The sequence below is a fragment of the Silurus meridionalis genome, chromosome 9 (assembly GCF_014805685.1).
Source record: "Silurus meridionalis isolate SWU-2019-XX chromosome 9, ASM1480568v1, whole genome shotgun sequence".
Lineage (NCBI taxonomy): Eukaryota > Metazoa > Chordata > Actinopteri > Siluriformes > Siluridae > Silurus > Silurus meridionalis.
Genome location: NC_060892.1, coordinates 10,720,018 through 10,739,305, shown reverse-complemented (window position 1 = coordinate 10,739,305; position 19,288 = coordinate 10,720,018). Strand labels below are relative to the sequence as shown.

At 38.4% G+C, this 19,288-nt stretch overlaps 1 protein-coding gene across 8 annotated transcripts in view; it reads left to right on the top strand.

Annotated features, from left to right (window-relative positions):
• The window catches only part of LOC124390811 (A-kinase anchor protein 13), a 77,740-nt gene that overhangs the window by 3,315 nt on the left and 55,137 nt on the right, over positions 1-19,288 (top strand). For all 8 annotated transcript variants that reach the window (XM_046856849.1, XM_046856855.1, XM_046856853.1 and 5 more), the window contains exons 2-6: positions 5,589-5,632; positions 9,237-9,387; positions 15,113-15,400; positions 17,203-17,386; positions 18,944-19,142. In XM_046856849.1, the coding sequence (XP_046712805.1) occupies positions 5,600-5,632; positions 9,237-9,387; positions 15,113-15,400; positions 17,203-17,386; positions 18,944-19,142 (855 nt within the window). In that variant the 5' untranslated portion in view covers positions 5,589-5,599. The remainder of the gene's footprint in view (positions 1-5,588; positions 5,633-9,236; positions 9,388-15,112; positions 15,401-17,202; positions 17,387-18,943; positions 19,143-19,288) is intronic.

Genomic DNA, 19,288 nt, shown 5'->3' with positions numbered 1-19,288 from the left:
AAAGAAGCTCGAAGCTTACAGATCAGCCACGTCTGTCCCTCAAGCACTCAGCCTCCTTTACCATCTGATCCCCAACACCTATTGGGTTACACTGCAGCTGAATTTCCACTACCAGGCACGATGGTAGCATTTAATTCAGCAACTGCATTTTTTTTTTTTTTTATCAATAAATATTCAGTTCCTTCCTGTTTTTGTTTCTTACTGCTCCAGATAGAGGAGCACATGATCATGACATGGCCTTTAAGCCTTGAACGGCTGATTGTGATATCAGATTGACACACACTTTTTGTTTGTTAAAGCCAGACAGGCAGCTGAATTAATGATTACTTTTTAATGTTCTTTTGTGTTTAGGGATTTTAAACAGAGTAAAAAGCACATTGTGTTGCACATTCATTCCAACCAGATCTACTTTTAGCCATTTTACGTAATTGGCCCTCTGATTAGACAGCGTGTGCTTAGTTTAGCTGCTTTTAGTTTCTCCTCCTAAGGCAGTTTGGACAAAGGGGATAAAAGTGTACAATTATATATCTTGTTTGCGTTCATTACACCCATAACCGGATCGCACATTCGGGGCCAATGCTGATGACATGTTTCAGATGGATTTCGGCGAGGCCCAAATGGAGATTAAATACAGATCCTGGTCGTGTCTGCATTAGTGATGGGTCATTCATGAACAATTCATTCATTTTGAACGAGTCTTTAACGTGACTCAGGTCTCAAAGATACCCAAAATACCGAAAGGTTATGTACAGGAAACAGAGTCGAGTAGTTCATTCTTTTGCCATGTGACTTCCATGTTGGGGGATCTGCTTTGATTGAAAATGTGACATTTTATTTGATTTATGATCAAAGGAATGAAATAAAACAAACTACTCAAAAAAAAAAGATTTGTTCATTTCAATGAACAAGACTCAAGAGCAGATCGGATCATGTGCATTCCCATCACTCATCTGCATTCACAATCACTTGTTCATGCTATTCTGTGTAATTTGGTGGTGCTGCTGCTTTTTGCGTAATCAGTAAATAATCTGCCATGTTATCAAAAAAATGAAGTCGTCAACTTGCGGTTAGTTCTGGATAACCAGCTCTAGTACATAAAAACACATTGTATAGGTGAACCTGAAATTTGATGATGTACTAAAAACAAAATGTAAATGTAAAAGCTTTGTTTTATCAGTACAGGTGATGGTGCAGAGGTACAGTATTGCAATTTAAATATCCTGCTCAAAACCGCTTAAACTAGGTAATATTTTTATGATTAAAAGTTATATACAGTATACACAACCCCAAGCTCTGTTTTGAATTATAAACAACCCCAAGCTCTGTTTCTCTGTAAAACCTGTATTCATGAGACAAGAAAGCTTTTCAAACTCAAACACTGACTGCAATAGGAAAACCGGTTAGCGTTAGTACCAGCAATAACTGTCTTAAGCGGTACCTAAACATGCGATCTGGGACACACCTCTAGTTTGTTTATTGAGATGTGGACACAGTTTCACAACAGGTGACATAAGGCTATACTGACAGCACTGTTTATATTGGTACTGCAGCATGCGGACACGTAGCATTCGGTTCTGAAAACATGCGCATGTGACTTTTCAGAAGACCGCAAAATACACACGGCAGCCATGTTGCATGCTGAAAAGAAAGTATAGTTCATCTTTAAGTAATGGACGTAATAAGAGGTGGTATCAAAATGTTTTGAGATTAGCTCTGTTTACAAGAAAATATTTTTATGTATCTATGTTTACACACTATCACCTTCAAAATAGTTCCCTTGTACAGCAATGCAGCGCTCCCAGCGTTCCTGCCACTTCTGAAATGTGTCCTGGAAGCCTCCTTTTTGAAGCGTTTCAAACACCTCCTGCGTTTCGCAGTCAAAATGACCTCTGAGCTACATCTTCGGGAAGAGAACGATGTCCACTGGAGCCAAATCTGTGAGTAGGGTGGTGCGGAAGTGAGATCACGTCGCTTCCGCCGAGAAGCTCACGTGTGAGGAGAGTTCGGTGACAGGGTGTGCACATGATCAGAATAGCACTAGTTGCACAGCTCCCAATGTACACAGGACAATGTCCTTTGGCACACCGACTTATAAAGGACGGTGCTCCCTGTGACTGTGCGCAGCCGGGTGCTGAAATCTGGTGCGTTACAAAACGAGTCTTGAATCTTTTTGATACCACCTCGTATTTCCTGTTAGTGGAACTCTTATGGAATTGAAAGCATTATGGCTGTAGTGCTAAAACATGGGGATAGTGGTAGGCATTCGATTTTGGATCTGAAGGTCGTGAGTTCAAATCCCAGCCATACCAAGCTGCTGGGCCCCTGAGCAAGGCTCTTGAGCGCAAAGGTTGCTCAGTGCATTAATATATTATTTGCGCTGGATAAGGGCGTCTGCTAAATGCCGCAAATGTTAATGTAAAAAAGCATCTTGGTTGTACACATGTAACTAATGGTCATGAAATATATATGTTCTGAGGGCCGTATGAAATTATTTTACAGTTAAAGGGGACCTGGTGTATAAAACTCTTCAGAAGCCTTGGTTTATAGAATGTACATGGAAAACTACTGGATAAATAACTGAAGTCTAAAAGCAGTTGTATTCAAATTGAAGTCCAATGAAATGACGTGAGCAAGTTCCCTGACCAAATAACTGAAACACATGCGCTGTTGATGGAAGTAAGGGCTAGAAGGTGTACTGAAAACGGTTATTCCTCCATCTCAGAGCAGTACTTTGTTTCTGGCTTGACTTAGTAGATGGGGTTGTCCTTTGTGTGAACTGTCTGTGTGAGGGGGCACTCACACCTCGGCCATGGAGGAACAGTTAAACAAACTCTGTGGTTAAACATTAAACCCCCTCTTCTTTTCTGTGTTCCAGCCATTCTCTACACAAACACACACACACATGCACACACACCTTCTATATTTTTCTCTCTGTCTTTCTCTCTCTCTCACACACACATTATACAAAGATTCCGTCAACCGTGACTAATGTAGCTTGAGAGTCAACCCAAGAGCCAAGAGATCTCTGGGACTGAAATAGATCAGACGCAGTAGGAGGTACAGTAAATAAAGTTGGTGATCTATATTATACAATCCAGCGCTTCTACATAATTGAGTGTCCTATAGTAAGCAGATACACATAAATTGCTCTTTCTCGGGGTTTTCTATTTTTTTTTATTTTTAAAATGATACATTGCTTCTGGACCTGGATCTTCTCATGTGTTCTTTATTGTGCTTTAAAAAATGTATTACGCTTCAACTCAGGAATTTAAAGGCAGCTTCGGGCCACATCTTTGTTTTTGGTGTCAATAAGGAAAAAAATAAAACAAGTGTAGGGTGGAGCACGGGACCAAGAGTTGGATTAAAATTAGCTGGGGTGCAACCAGAAGAGATATGATACTGTGCAGAACAATGCCATGGTCTTGAGCGCAGTGTGGTGTCTGCTTACAACTTCACATTTTTAACCCCCTGTGCAGAAATTCAAGGATTAAATAATTTATAAAGTGACCTGCTCAACTATTTGAAATAGACTAGAATAGAAATTTTTTAACTTTGCTGGTATTAAAAGAGAGAGAGAAAGAGAGAGAGAGAGAGAGAGAGAGAGAGAGAGCGATATAGAAGGTAAAGGAAGATCCAGGATTATATCTCATAAGGATGCACTTCTAAGCAGTTAAAGCGGAAATGTACAGCGGTGAAGAATATGCACTGAAGGACATTTGACACACACCGAGGTCGTTTCATCTCGATCAGAGACACAGGTGTTATCATGAGTGGATCAGATGGTTTTGAGCATTAATGTTAAACCTGGTTGTGGTCTTGTCATAACTTAACTAATCTCCTCGTTTGAATGAATTGACAATAATTAACTGAAGAGCATCATTTCAAGCAAAGAAACAGTGTAGATTAAATGTAAGCATGGCATCCTGATTGGGGGAAAACACATGCATGACATGGCAACCATAAAAATATACAGTGCATACAATTACTTTATGTAGTGCACTTGCCGGTTATATGAGCCTCTCACAAGGCAGCAGCGCAAAGCATGGAATGATGCAGATACCACTCAAGAGCTTCATTTAATCTTCTCATCAAACAAAAGAATGGATGTGATTTGAGTGACTTTTTTTCCACTGGTTGTTGATGCCAGGTGGTCTCGTATCAGAAACCTGCTTTTTACATGCACCAGGAGGCTTTTTCCCCCCAGTATTGATCCTGTGCCCACTGTAGATTCTGAATCTTATTTTTATTTTCACTTGCAGAAGTGGAGCTCATTGTGGTCTTCTGCTGCTGTAGGTTTGGCGTGTTGTGCATTCTGACAGGCTTTGCTGCTCATCCCCCTTGTATAGACTGATTATTTGCGTTCCTGTGGTCTCCCTGCCAGCTTGAGCCATACACCTCTGACCTCGCTTCAACAATTTAATTAACAAGATGCTTTCACCCACAGAACTGGTGCTCACTGGATGGTTTTTGTTTTACCATACCATTTTCTAGACAAGATTGTGCATGACATTTTTTTTCTGCATTATTTTCTGCATTGCTACAAAAGATCATTAGTGCATGTGTCTCATATACCAGCATACCTTCGAAAGAAGTACCAGTTGCAAGATATTAATCTTCCGAACATAACCGTTAGTCCCGCTTCCCACTTGTATTGAAATCGGCTCATGTGCATGGATAAGTTTCTGTCTCACTTTAAATTCAAAGATGAATGCATGTGATCGGTCGATATTGTTTTATCTGTATGAAGAAGACATGTTTCAGGAAAAACGATTATGATAGCAGTATTATTATTTTGAGTGACTTTTAAATTAAAGATTAGGTCTAGATATTTACTGTTCAGTACAGGTCGAATGATTAATCCGTTTTACAGATTAAGCGAGACTGATAGTTGGTTGCCGGAACTATCAGGTTTTGGCAAAAATCCATACCGATAGTTTTTCCGGATTCTGCTTAATCGCCATTAGAACAGCGGCCTCTAGAGGCAAAACAGTGACGCCATGTGCGTGTTTTGACACGTGAGATGGCGCGTTGCACAGGGAGAGCATGGGAGAGTGCTATATTATATTTATTAATTAATTATATAATTATATTTATTCATTTATATATTTATATATATATATATATGTCATTAGGCACATTTTCATGATTCAGTATTGTTTTTTATTTTTGCAATAAAGTTCAGTACTGTTTTACATGGATTTTTATTATGTTACGTTATGTTTTTTAATCCAGTATCCATTTTAAAAACGATCCGTTTATTAATCAGCTATCGGAAAGTAGGATCCAGCTTTTCTTTAATAGTCGACCTCTACTATTTAGCACTGAAGTGATCAAGGAAACATCAACACCGTTACACCAGCAATCAATTTTTTTGCTGTTGAATACCAGCATTAATTTCATACCTGGAAGTAAAAAAAGGTTTTCAGACTGATGCCTTTTTTTGTCTTTATTGTATATTTCCTTGTGAAACTTTAGGAAAAGTGAAGCTGCTGATCCAGAAACACCTGCATGGAAAGAGTGATAAGTGCACTAGGAGTGTAATGCTGTACCTCCAACCTTTCTTTAACATTGTTTTACTTTCTTCGCAGTGTCCAGTGTCATGAAACTTAATCCACGCCAGGCTCCATTATATGTAAGTATAGCCTCCAAGTTTCAGCTCCAAGTACATGCTGCTTTAGATTTTTTTTTTCTATTTCCACCCTAAAGATGATCAGCCATGTAGGTCAAAGACCAATTAAATCTCACATCTATGAAAAAGTTTAGTGACCCTGGATTTCTAAACCTGTAACAGATCCGACTGCATGTATTTCTATAAAGACAGCTCATTTGACCAGAGATTAGTTACAGGGCTGGAGGAATTACGTAAGAAGGGGAACGTTTCCACAGATTGTGAATTTGAAGTGGACATTTTAACGTGCCACTATAGCATCCTCTTTATTGCTTAATCCAGATCTTCATTAAGCAAGGAATGCTATGTAAATGAACCATTGCAGATTTGAATTATTTTTATACTTTTTTGTAGCTCCAGGGGTGTTGGGTTTTGCATGTTTCTGAATCAGTTTAAAGTCTAATAAAAATCACGAGGACTTAACCACTATTGTGATGATATTGCAAGTCATAAAAGCTTCTAAAAGCAATTCTGGTTATATGGTACATTAACATGTGTAGTAGGTACAAACTGCAGTAAGCAACACTGCAATGAGTTACATTATGAAGGATAAGTAGCAGTGTGTTGAGACGTCGTCGTCCTGAGTATCATCTAACACTGTTCATCAACAAAGACACGGGGTTTCCTGGCTTCTCTAAAACCGGATCAAGTTTCAAAGACACTTCACATAAGGTGAAATTAAGCAGGTTATAATGACTCGTTATGTATTGTTCTTTGAAGAAAGATCACCTCTTCTCATCCCCCGCCCCCCCGGCTTTATTCAAAAACGGAGCGATATTTAGTTTCTTGCGACAGAAAATGTTGATTCGTAGTTGTATTCACACACATTTATTACAATGTATATCAAAGTCGAGATGTTCTAATGTAATGAATGCCTTCCTAGTGGTGAATTAATACATCAATTAGGAATCATTTACATTGACTGGCAATTGATTCGAGCAAGTATTCATTACTGATGCTCAGAATAAATACACTACAAGGACAAAAGTATTGGGACACCTGATTCTTTTCAGACATACTCCGTTCGATCGCCAAATTGTTACCACAAAGTTGGAGACAAACATTTGTATAGGACGCGGTAGAATTACATTTTCCTTTCACTTGAATTAGGAGACCCAAGCCTGTTTCAGCCAGACAAGGCCCCCTGGGCACAAAACCAGTTCTTTGAAGTTATGCCTTACCTGAGTTGGATTGAAAGAGCTTGAGTGGCCATGATACAGAGCTCTCAACTCAACCCTATTGCCAGTGGTGGACGAAGGACACAAACCATGTACTTAGAGTAGAGATACACTAGGTAAAATATTACTTCAGGAAAAGTAAAAGTGCTCCCTTTCACTTGAAAACTAAAAATTACAAAAGTATTTGCCTTTAAATGTACTTAAGTATCCAAATTACTATGATTTATTATGACTATAATGTCCTTTTGTTTGTCACAAGACTCACTTAATCAACTTAGTTTATGTGAAAACTCTCAAAATGTTCAGCTTGTTGTTGAACTGATGCTGAACTGGATGTTGGTGATAAGTAGATTCCACGAAGCGGCAATCCAAACAGCAGAGCGCACGCTCGAACCTGATTGGTGGCTTGCTGCGTTGCGTGTTCGATCAGTTAAGTTTTTATCCACTCATAAATAAAAAGGAACGACTGATTTCGCAAAAAGTAGTTAAGTAAAAAGTGAGATATGTAAAGTACAGATACGTGAAAAAGCTACTTATGTACAGTAACGAATTACATTTAATTGCACCCCAGGTCACCTCACCCTACATCATGAACGTCAACTACATATAAGTAATCAACAAAATCATTTCTATGGCATCTATTCTTTACCGAGATGCTTTAAATTGTCCCGAAGGCTTTGCCACAGTGCTGCAAATGACTGAGGATTGCAAATACTGATCGCAGTGTATTTAAAAAAAAAGGTGTCATGCCATGTCTAATTACACATGTATCCAGTTATGACCTTTTCACTTATCATCACCTTAAAAACTATTTGTGTGTGTCTTTATATTATTCACCTTCACATCTTTATATCATCCCCTTGTCCAGACTGTGGACAGAATCAGTTTGAAAATCACTTGTATGTTTTTATCAGAGCTGTTTGCTTGATATCGGTGGTAAAAGGTGAAAGGTGGATCCACCCTCGTAAAGTTCAGAGCATGTATTAATGTTGTGCATGAGGTTTTGTGCAACGTCTCTCTGTGGTAATCTCTGTGTGCCAACAGGAACCCGGTTTCCTGTTAAAGAACGGCTTCAGTTAACTCTCATCTTTCTGCCGAATTATAGCTCGGATATTAAAAGGCTGTTATGTTCGGATCAATCGTTTGCGATTTTTGGTACAATTGTTGATTTCTTTTGTAGTTAAATACCTAATCGGAATATATAAAGCAATTGCTGCTCAGTGTTTAGCCTTGAGTCAAGTTCTCATTTTTTTCTAACTGTTTACACAACACTGAGTCATATTGCAATCTAGACCACAGTGGTGCTGAAATTCTCTTATCTGATTACTTTGGTGGAAACTGCTAATTAAACATTCATAGAATTGAATTATTATTATTATTATTATTATTATTATTATTATTATTATTATTATTATTATTATTATTATTAATATTATTAATGCTGGAAGATGTGAAAATTGCACATTTCTTGATTTAAGACGAATCTTGGTCATTCTTACCCACAATACACTGCATGATCTACTGGTAATATTTTACTGCAAAGCAATGCACTGCACCAGTTTCCACCATGTTTAGAGTATAATCCTGTATCATAACAAAACTGTATTGCTTTCTACAGTTATTGTATATCATGCTAATTCTAAAACGATTTAATGAATAATTCTGGAATTAGCTACAGAGGATTGAGATGGGTTGCATAAGAAATTGTTTCTACACAAGCCTGTATTAAGGATTAAAAACCTAATAAATGTCATAAAAAAAAACATCTCAGGTATTTTTTGAGGTGTGGTAACTGTAGTATAGGCAGAATAATTGTCCCTAGTCCGTCATTAACATCCGAAGTGTGCATTTAATTAGCCTGGATTCAATGATTTTCTTTATTTTTCTTACAAACCAAAATTCTTCATTTTTCTTTTTTTAAATGACTTCCAATTGTATTCATGTGCAGTTTATGAATAATTTATTATAGTTACTGAACAAATCAAGGCTTGAAAGGGTTAAACGAACAGCATTCCTGACCTTACAGCACAAATAATCTAATTATCTAATTAAGTTAATGTTGTCTTGTCAGGTTTTTTGGACACAACACACTTTTGGAGAAGTGATCATTTAGCTGTTTAATACCGAAACTCCGTTCCTCTCTGAGGAATTTGTATTTGTGCATTCGGCTAATTCTGTCCTAATGGTGTATAAACGTCTGGATGGTTCTGTGCCTCAAAACCGAGATGCCAAATTACTGCCGTTATTATTATATTGTAAAGCGATGCTGATTGAGTTTTATAAATAAAATGCTACTCAATATTAATAATATTAATAATAATAATAATAATAATAATAATAATAATAATAATAATAATAATGCATTGCTAACCTGTGGCTTTGTACATTAGGGCAGTTGTGTGCTCACCATTCAGCTGAGCGATGATGAGCTTTGGGAAAGAGAGGACGCAGAGTTTTTCCTGCTCGTCACCGGATCTACTCGAAGGCACGTGAGCAGCACTTTGAGGATCAGCCATGACACCTTACAGCTGGTGTGTCCAGGTATGTGCTGTACCTTTTTTCATTTATGTCACACAAGCAGTTATTATAAGAGCTACATTCAGAATCCAGATCTTGAGTTGCAGTACCAGGAGGTCGATCTTTAGGCATTCAAAGACACAATCACACGTGCAAATACAAATGGACAAAACTAGGAAATAAGAGAAACAGTAGAAAACCAGAGGAAATGAATTAGGAACATTAAGAATTTAGAATATGATGCCAAGAAGCACATACCTTAATAATTAGGCATCATTTGACTATTTACAATGACAGTGTGACTTATCAAATAAGAAATTAATCTTAACAGTGAACAAAGGTCATAGCAGAGCATGATTATCATTTAAATCATTTACAGCGAGATCAACCCTCGAACAATCTTATCAAAATCATTCCAGGTTCCACTGAAAATCATTCCAATAATTGGCTAGTAACTGGAAATGATCTACTCTTCTTTATTTCCTCTTGCAAAAAAAACTTCTAAACCTTAATTAGCTAATAAATCAAAATCTCTTCGAGTGTAGCTAACTGGCTTTTAGCTTAATGCATGAGCTCGCTCGGTTAATCATGTTTTTTCACCAAAGCATCCGGTGGCCAATTAAATGCGATTCAGCAAACAATGGGACGTGTTCATTTGACATGCGGTTGGTTAAATATGGACGATGACTTCCTTGGCCTTTTGTGAACACCATTATAGTGCAATTACTGCACAAAACAAGACATGCATGTGATCAGTTGCCCTGTACGTGTTTGTGTGTGTGTGTGTGTGTGTGCATTATTATAACCAGTTACATGTTCGCTTTGTCTTAAAATAATACTGTGGGATTTACTACACTTTATAAAAATGTTATGAAATGAAATGAAACGTGTTTCTTGTCGGAATCACAGATCGTGGAGACACGCCTCTGTTTTGGCAGCACAGCACATGCACAAGTGTACAGCAGAGTGCACATTACATTACATTACATTACATGACTTTCAATGTCAGAGAACCGCTGACCCTTTCACACTACACTACTTATATTACACGGGAGCAGTTGATTGGTGATTGTTTGCAGAAAAGTTTGAATGATATCTTACTGCAGTGGAAAAAATCAAAATAAGAAAAAAACACATTTGAGGCAGAGTATTGGAGGTATTTAAAAGCTTTAACACCAGGCTTATAGGTTTCTCCACTCTCACACAAAAGTATTGGGACACCTGACCGGTCGTATGTGGTTCTACTCCAAAATGTTAGCACAAAACTGGAAGCACACAATTGTATAGGATGTCTTGGGATGCGGTATAATAAAACTTTGCGTTCACTTCAACCTGGAGACCCAAACCTGTTCTAGCATAACATTGCCCCTGTGCACAAAGTGAGCTCCATGAAGATATGCTTTACATGGTTAGGAGTAGAAGATCTTGAGTGGCCTGCTATAGAGCTCAACCCTACTGAACACCTTTGTAATGAATTGGAACGCTGACTGCACCCCAGGCCTCCTCACCTGACCTACATCAGTACCTGACTTTACTAACACCCTTGTGTCTGATCGACACAAATGTCCACAAGTACACTCCAAAATCTAGTGGAAATTCTTTCCAGAAGAGTGGAGGGAATTATAAGCGCAAATTGGGACTCAATGTGGAATGCAATGCTCAGGAAGCACATACCATACCAGGGATGACCAGGTGTCCGCAAACATTTGGCAATATAGTGTAGATGGATGATAGTAGTTTCCGAGTCTCACTGGCTGTTTCTTATTGCTGTACTTACAACTAGTTCTAGAAGCTTTAACAATATGCCAAGGAAATCAAAATCATCCCACTTGGCAGTTATTTGCAAAATGATTTGGTGACAAAGAAATTTAGGCTAAAAAGCCTAGTGTGGTGTGTGCATTAGGCTTAAGTTAGGGTCTAAGTCGAGGTTTAAAGTTGGGGTATAAACGTCTCATTTACAAATGAACCCCTTACTGCACATTATCTAAGTTGTGTATACAGGTTGATGGTTTCAGGCTATAAGTACACCATGTACTTCAGTTGATTTTTGTAGGGTAGGGACAATATTCTTGGTGCCAAACAGAATGAACAGTTCACACTGTGCTACGTCACGACACTGAACCACACCAGAACCACAGGAATGACCCAAATATTTGTGCTTAAACTGTTGGCCTTAATTTGTGCCAAGTATAAAAACACACACATACCCACCCATAGTAGACTAAGATAATATATTTGTAAAAAGCAACTGCATTTTTTCCTTTAAGCAGGACATTAATAACCATTTTTATTTTACTGTAAGCCATTTTCTTGGGAAGGTGTACGTAGGTGCTGGCTGTAAGAGTGCATAGTGAATGTTTAACAGACGAACGAGTGACATACATGCGTTCGTGTGTCCAGAGGTTGTACAGTGCCGAAACCCTAGTTTCGTGTACAGCGAGCATTCGTCCGAACTCTATGTTTGTGATGTTGCGTCACACCACAGACCATTTCATTTGATTGTCAGCAATGCGGCTCGGCCGTCCTGCTCATATGTCTGCCTTGTCACACCAGCAGAGACGCAGCAGCACTCAGGATGTCAACATAACATGCTCAGTGATCTGATTAAGGGCTCAGGTGGATTGGAGCAGGCAGAATAGGGCATAGGGGGCTTTAAATCCCGCTGAGAATGCACTCATGTTATCTACATGATCTGGCTGGGTACATTCGAGTGTTGCACAGAAACAGGAAGACACACTGGACTACCATTAATTAGTGTGAGCTAGAAATACACTTGCTATTTGTAAAAAGTCACAATTATCAAGCTGTCCTTATCATTGCTAGCATTTTTAAGATACAAAAGTATCTCTCATTTGTATTTTTTTTGACCACATCTAAAAGAAGGCATCATGTTGTCTTTTTTCAAAAAGGGGAGGGGCTTGCATATCCGCAGAGAATCGTCATTTATAGGTTGATAATGAGTGCTTGGGAATTCGCTATTCATGTCAATCCAGATCCGAAACTATAACACATCAGTTTAATCTTCAGATAAACCTTTAAAGGTTGTAAAGTCGTTCAATCCGAGTGGTTCGGTTTCAGTGTTGTATGTACTGGCAGCTCATTGGTGACACATTTAACTTCTGACCAGAGGGTTGTAAAATCCAATCCCAGCATCTTCAGGCTGTCACAGCTGAGCCCCTGAGCAAGGTCTTTGATCTTTACCTGCTCAGTTGTATAAAATGAGAGAACTTAAAGTCATTCTTGGTTAGGGTGTATAAATGTAGATGTAAGCAGCTCTTCAGCAGGTTCAACATGGTTCAAAAGACAACAAAGAGAATACAGTCTTGTGTACAGAACCTTCATTTTGTTGTTGTTCATAGAAGGAGTCTCCAGTTTAAATGCTTTGTAAAGAGCAGTATGTTTTCTCCCTTGTGAAAACTAGTGTTGGAAAGGCAAATTTCTGGTAAATTTTCTGAAAACATTTACATGGAAATTTCATTGGGGGAATTTTGGAAATAGTCCAAGCTGCAAACCACCAGAATTGTATGGGAATTTACAGGAATTTATGGAAATGTATTCAAAATTTAGGTATATGTTAGAATATATTAGAAATATAAACATTGTGTTTGGTCATACATGCAAACTAATACAGAGAAAAAAAAAAGAAAAAAAATTATATATATATATATATATATATATATATATATATATATATATATATATATATATATATATATATATTTCAAAATATTACTATTTTGTTCTGTATTTTGTTCAAATAAATGCAGGCTGCAGAAGGTAAAAGAAAGAGCACCACAGATTAAACTAGCTTGTCTCATAAGTTGTCAATAAAATAGAGCTAGCATACATTTAACATCTGATTGCCTGGCTAGCTACTGTAGCTACTGTACCATTTTGTTACCTTGTTACCATAGATAAAAAATATTTTCTCAATTAATATCAAAACTTACTTGAATGGAGGTAATCTTGAAACTGCAGAACTGTGGCTTCAATATTTGAGTGGTAGGAAACTTGCGTCATATTTATGCAATTTTTTGTGAAAACTTGCCAAGATGGACATTTTTGACACAATTTTGTGTGCAGGATACAAGAAATGATCTGTGTTATGTTATGGAGGAATGCACAGTGCATGTAGGATGTATGGCCTCAACAGCCCTGAGAATGAGAAATTGCATCGAATCTCGAAAAAAATGTTTTCACCTACATTTAAGTTCCCTGTTATAGCCTAACCTTCAATTTTATAAATTTCACTCATTCATTCCTGTTCATTCCCACATTTTCCCATTAATTCCCATATTATTTTGTTTCTCGATACCTGGAATTTTGCAACCCTATTAAAAACAAAAGATTTATGGCAAGCTATGATTTTATTTTTTGCTTATTAAGTGATTACAGTTAACTCATAGGTTAATTGTTTCTTTATCTCATGCACTGCTGCGGTATAAGAGGAAGATACATTTCACCGCACTTTTCTTTTTTGTTAATGGAATGATATTAGCAAGTTTGTATTATGTAAAAACAAACTACTGCACATGGATAGTATCATAAACTGCCCAGCCACCCAGTTACCGGTTTCTGCATATAGAAAGTCTGCCAGTGAGTATGTTTTGACTCTGTGGTCAGCTTGACTGCTCTTTATGGTGCGTGACAGTGATTTAGCACTAACTCTAGCCAAGAACCAACACAACTGGGTGTGGTACAACCAGCTGATGGGCATGGAGAGGAATTTCCTGGGTGGACTTTAGTTTTTCTGTCTGTATGTGTTTGCTGATGTAATATTTTGTCAGTGAGTAATGAGACGTGTGTTAATTATTAAACATGTAATGCATGTTCTCATTTCCGGAGTTTTACTACATAATAACAAATGAGCTTTTCATGTTAAACAACAGCATGCCACACCAGTTCCTTTTTCTTTTCGGGGAACATGTCGAGAAAACAGCCATCTCACACTGTGTATAACCGCAGACTTTTCTTGGTTGACGCTTGGCTGAGGTAACCTTGGACTCCAACAGCCTTGTGTTTGCTGCTGTGAAGGGTGAGACTTGGCTGTCACATTTACAGAAACCACAGGCTCCTGCTGTAGTGGTTATGGGCTGGGTGTGGGTTGCCATACAGATAATGAGTCCACTTTTACTGCTGTGAGGAAACAGATACTTTAACACTGTGAGGTTTATAGGAAAGTGGGGAAAGGGGAAAAAACTATTTCCCTATATAACATTCTTCTTCCGAAAGTGTTTGCGATTTGGCATATGGCATATAAATTTCAAAGGTCTTTTGCAGTAGGTGATTCATTTTTTTTTTCATTTAATATAGTTATTATAGCACAGTTACAGGTTAGTTATTTAAATTATAGTCACTTATGTGAGTCACATTTAATTGCATACCAGAAGTCATTGCTGCTTTAATAGGTCTTTAATGTTAATCCGTACCTATTGTATTTTATATAATGCATATTATGCCAGGGCGATATTGTGATAGGCTGCGGCACAGTACCCCTCATTCATGAAATAGTGCAGATTTAAGCAAATAGAGTGCAAAACGATGTAGGGGGAATCTGAATCATGTATAAAATAACAAAGTAGTGAGATATTTATAGTCAGCGTTGCATTTCGGACCAATTCTGATAGCTTTAGTTAGTTTTAGTTATGTTTATTAATATTTATCAGGCAATAAACTAATTGGATTTGAGCTTGAAGAAAACACTATGATTCGGAACTCAGCTTTCTTCCTTTGTTTTCTCCTTCTCCAGCCCATGACCGCTGCGAGTCGGTGGTGGTCACTCTGTGTTCTCTGGATCCAGATGGCCTCGTTCGTAACCTGTCATCCGAACAGATGTGTTTTGTCCAGGATTTGGCCTTGGACATGGCCCAGTTCCTGGTGGGTGCAGTGGGCCAGGCAGAAGGAACGGAGGGCGCACTGCTGCTGAACGAGTGTCACATCCCGCTGCAGGAGTGCGAGAAGATGGACCAGAGCCTGGCGCTCGCATTCAAACACCTCACACTGCCTCCTGACTGGAGCCTTTTAGGGGACAATAACGGTGAGAGCCACTGCTGGGACAATGTGATGATCCAGTACATGCAATCATAATTGTTTGGCAACCACTTGCAAATCCCTCGTTTTGTAAATGCTTTTCCACATACTTTAAGCAGAAGTGCTGCACCTGAAAGTGAAAAAGAGATTAGTGAAAATAGATTTTTTTAAATTTCCAATAAATCTTTTTAAGCATAATAGATATAATGCACAATCCTTTTTACAAAATAGTGAAGATATTAATTATAGTGAATGCTGTTACATTGAAGTTAAAATCCCGGTGCTTTACTGCAGTTCAACTAACTATCAGTTATTTTAAAAACCTGAAGAGGGCGTCTGAGAACCAGAATTAGAGCTATTTTCTGGACACTCTGGACAATTTATCTGTGTTTTGAATATCTAGATAATGATTCTATATATTTACAAATCGATATGTTTTGTGAATGGTTTAAGTAGCTGCCAGTGTACAGGATCCGTAACGTTTCTGAAGTAGCAGCAGAAACACTGCTGTTACTCTTATCCTCTCTTATCAATGTTGTTTTCTCCCATTTTGCATATCAATATTGGTTACCACAGTTACCATTAATATAACGCATGCCATTCTAGGTCAAACATTCTAGGTGGATTATAATAACAATCCTGCATGTTAGGGCCTAGTCTTTGTACATGGAATTTAAGCTGTGAGGCCAAAACTTTCTTTAGACCCCATTAGTCTAATTCAACAGGAGGTTAAGTCTTTTGAACTGTCCATTTGCTACATTCAGTACATCTGAGATTGTTTAGACTATTTGAAAGGCTTAACTTGAGTTTGTAATGCCTATGATGTTTCTATGAGCTATAAAGACAGAAGTGTGGCAAACTTTCAGTTATCACATAACTGTGAAAAGATCTAGGTCAGACAAGCAGCTCGAAACTATTGAGAGGACTTGACTCTGTAATGTAAAAAACATCGGCAGAGGCTTAGCAACAAGAGTATAAACTGTCCCACTGACTAACAGGCTAAACACAGAACAGGTGAACACATTCGGTTAACAACTCAGTGGCATGACATGTTAGGAGACAGGACCAAATTCGTTACAAAAATAAAGTAACCAAAATCAAATAACAGTTAAACTAAGGGTCAAAGGGTTGATCAGTAACACCCCGGCTTACGGACTTCTAATCATGTAGCTCGAAGTTGGTTTGCAAGGATAAAAAACCCCAAGCGGCACATTGGTTAATAAAATAGTTTCAATGTCAATTTGAAATGTGTGTGGAGTCTATAAAAGAGGAGAAAGCAGCGCATTGACGTGACCGATGTGTTTTCAAAGCTACTTAAAGAATAGACGAAGTAGACTTCCACCTGCTTCAATCCTGTAGGACCATCACTTGTGTATAAACATGTGTATTAGACGCCATTGAACTTGAAAAAGAAAAAGTGCTTGTATAAGATGGAGAACAGATGACAGAAAGAGAAAACATCTTTTATGTAGCTTTGCAAGAAACCTGTAGTGACCTTAGCTTGGTGCATGTCAGGGCAGAACTGCAATTACTTTTGTGTAGTCTCTTTTAATTGAAAATGTGCACGTGATTGTGGCATCCATTCATCATTGCACTTACATGCCCGGTGCTTTGTTGAGTCGTGGCTGAACCTGCGTCCTGCTTTTTGTGCTGACACAATGGTTACAAATCTCCCAATCACACATGTTGACACACTTCACCATTCAAGAGACGGTTTGATTTTAAAGTGTAAACAAAGATACTTTGACCTGCTGTAAGAACATTGAGGCCGTTTCGGACTTGCTGAGCATGCCAATGTTTGTGTTGTAGAGCCGACACCTCGGGAGACTCTTCTGCACTTTGCCGCTCGCCGTGGGCTCCAGCGAGTGGCATCCTTCCTCCTGCAGCAGTCTGGAGCAAGACGCGTGCTGGAGCTTCCTAACAGAGATGGCATGACCCCCGCTACCCTGGCACAGAGCTGTGGACACAATGCACTGCTGGAGCTACTTACACTGTGAGTGCATCATTACATCAGAGAGCTACTACACTTATGCAAATATAGATCTGGGATTTATGATCAAACTAAACTTTCACATAATTATGCAATTACAGAGTACAGGAAATACAATATGTACCAATTAGCAGGACTCAGTTAGCTTAAGGACTTACTAGCGGGGTTTCATCATTTGCTTCATAAAGTTCTATTGAACGTTGCCGAAATGAACGCATGGAAGACCTAATTTAAATAAAAAGTCTAATTTGGACCCTTCTGGCATAGATTAATACTTATCAACATACACATTTTGAATTTTATTTTATTTACCATAGCCCAAAGCTCAGCTTAATTGGCTTATTTAAAAGATAATTAAAATTTGCATCAACCGGCCAAGCCATGCCTGCTTATACATTCATTTCCTCAAAAGCAGAATATAACGGACTAATAAGAAAATTCTAGAGTACATTGTTTTCTATGAATATATTTAAACCAGAAGTGCTGTTGAATTCTTAGTTATAATTGGTCAGAAGGTGTTGATAATAAATAGGATGATACAAGACTGAAGCATTTTCACAAAATACAGTAGATTAGGAACACCTTTGCACCTGCTCATTACGGCAAATGATCTAATCAGCCAATCATGTGGCAGCAGTACAAATCATAAAATCATGCAGCTAGAGGCCATGAGCTTTAGATTAATTGACAGATTAAGAAAAAAAAGACTGGTGAATTATACCAGTCTGGCCATTCTCCTCTAATCTCTAAAATTAACAGGGCATTTCAGTCTGCAGAACTGTTGCTCGCTGGATGATTTTTGCACCATTCGATGCAACATTTTTAATGAATTAATGTTGGCTGTTTTTGAGGATTTTAATGTGAGGATATTCATGAACACAGCAGGATTCCCCTTTGGCTAAAGTCTATCTCAGGGGATAAACTAGGACAAGCGTGGGTTGCATCCTGCTATATTATGTCCTCGTTCCTCCTCCACATATGAAGGGAGGCTTCAGAGATTATTTTTTGCAACCAAGCATGGGAATATCCCACGCGATATAGGAAAACGTCTATTTTTGAATTAGATTTTGCATGTGCTGAGTTATTGTGTTTGCCTAGTTTGTGAAAATGCCCACCTGCTGTTGAGTTAAATGCATGACTACAGGCCTGCAGATTCTATCACTGATTCCTTTATTAACAGATAATTGGATGATTTTAAACACACACACACACACACACACACACACACACACACACACACACACACACACACCAACTCTCTGCTCTGGTGACATCAGTTTGATTGCGAGCCATACCACTTGCTCTCATTTGGGCCTCACTAAGAAAGTCCACTCCACCCAGGATTGCGCAATCTCTGAAGTCAGACGGAAAGAGTTTCACCCACTACACCTCATATTAGAACAAACTGACTCCAAGGGAGGTTGTTAGACTTCTAGATTTAGGGAAATCTATCTTCAGTGTAACTGATGTTATGCTTATAGAGGAATTCGTTTTTTGAGTGTGTAAAGTCGAGTGATATGTTTGGAAGTGTTTTATAATCAGGCGTTACGTTTCGAGCAGGGAGGAGACGGGTACTCAGGATAGCATCGATACACACAGACGAGACTGCTATGGTGCCTATGTGGTGCAGCACCACCCGGATCTGAACACCTACACACTGTCAGCGGTCACTGAGCCTGGCACAGCGCCACACTGCAGGCTGCAGGCGGACGTGCAAGACTTGCGGCGTGCGATTCTAGAAAACACAAATCGGGTCAAGGTGGGTCATGCTTTATACATTTTTAAATAAACAGTGGGTTTGAGAAAATTGAGAAACCTTTCTAGTTACACATCTGCACTATTTCTAGACTTTATATTTGCCATACTGACCATGTTAACTTGTTCCTAGAAAGGCCCAATATGGTG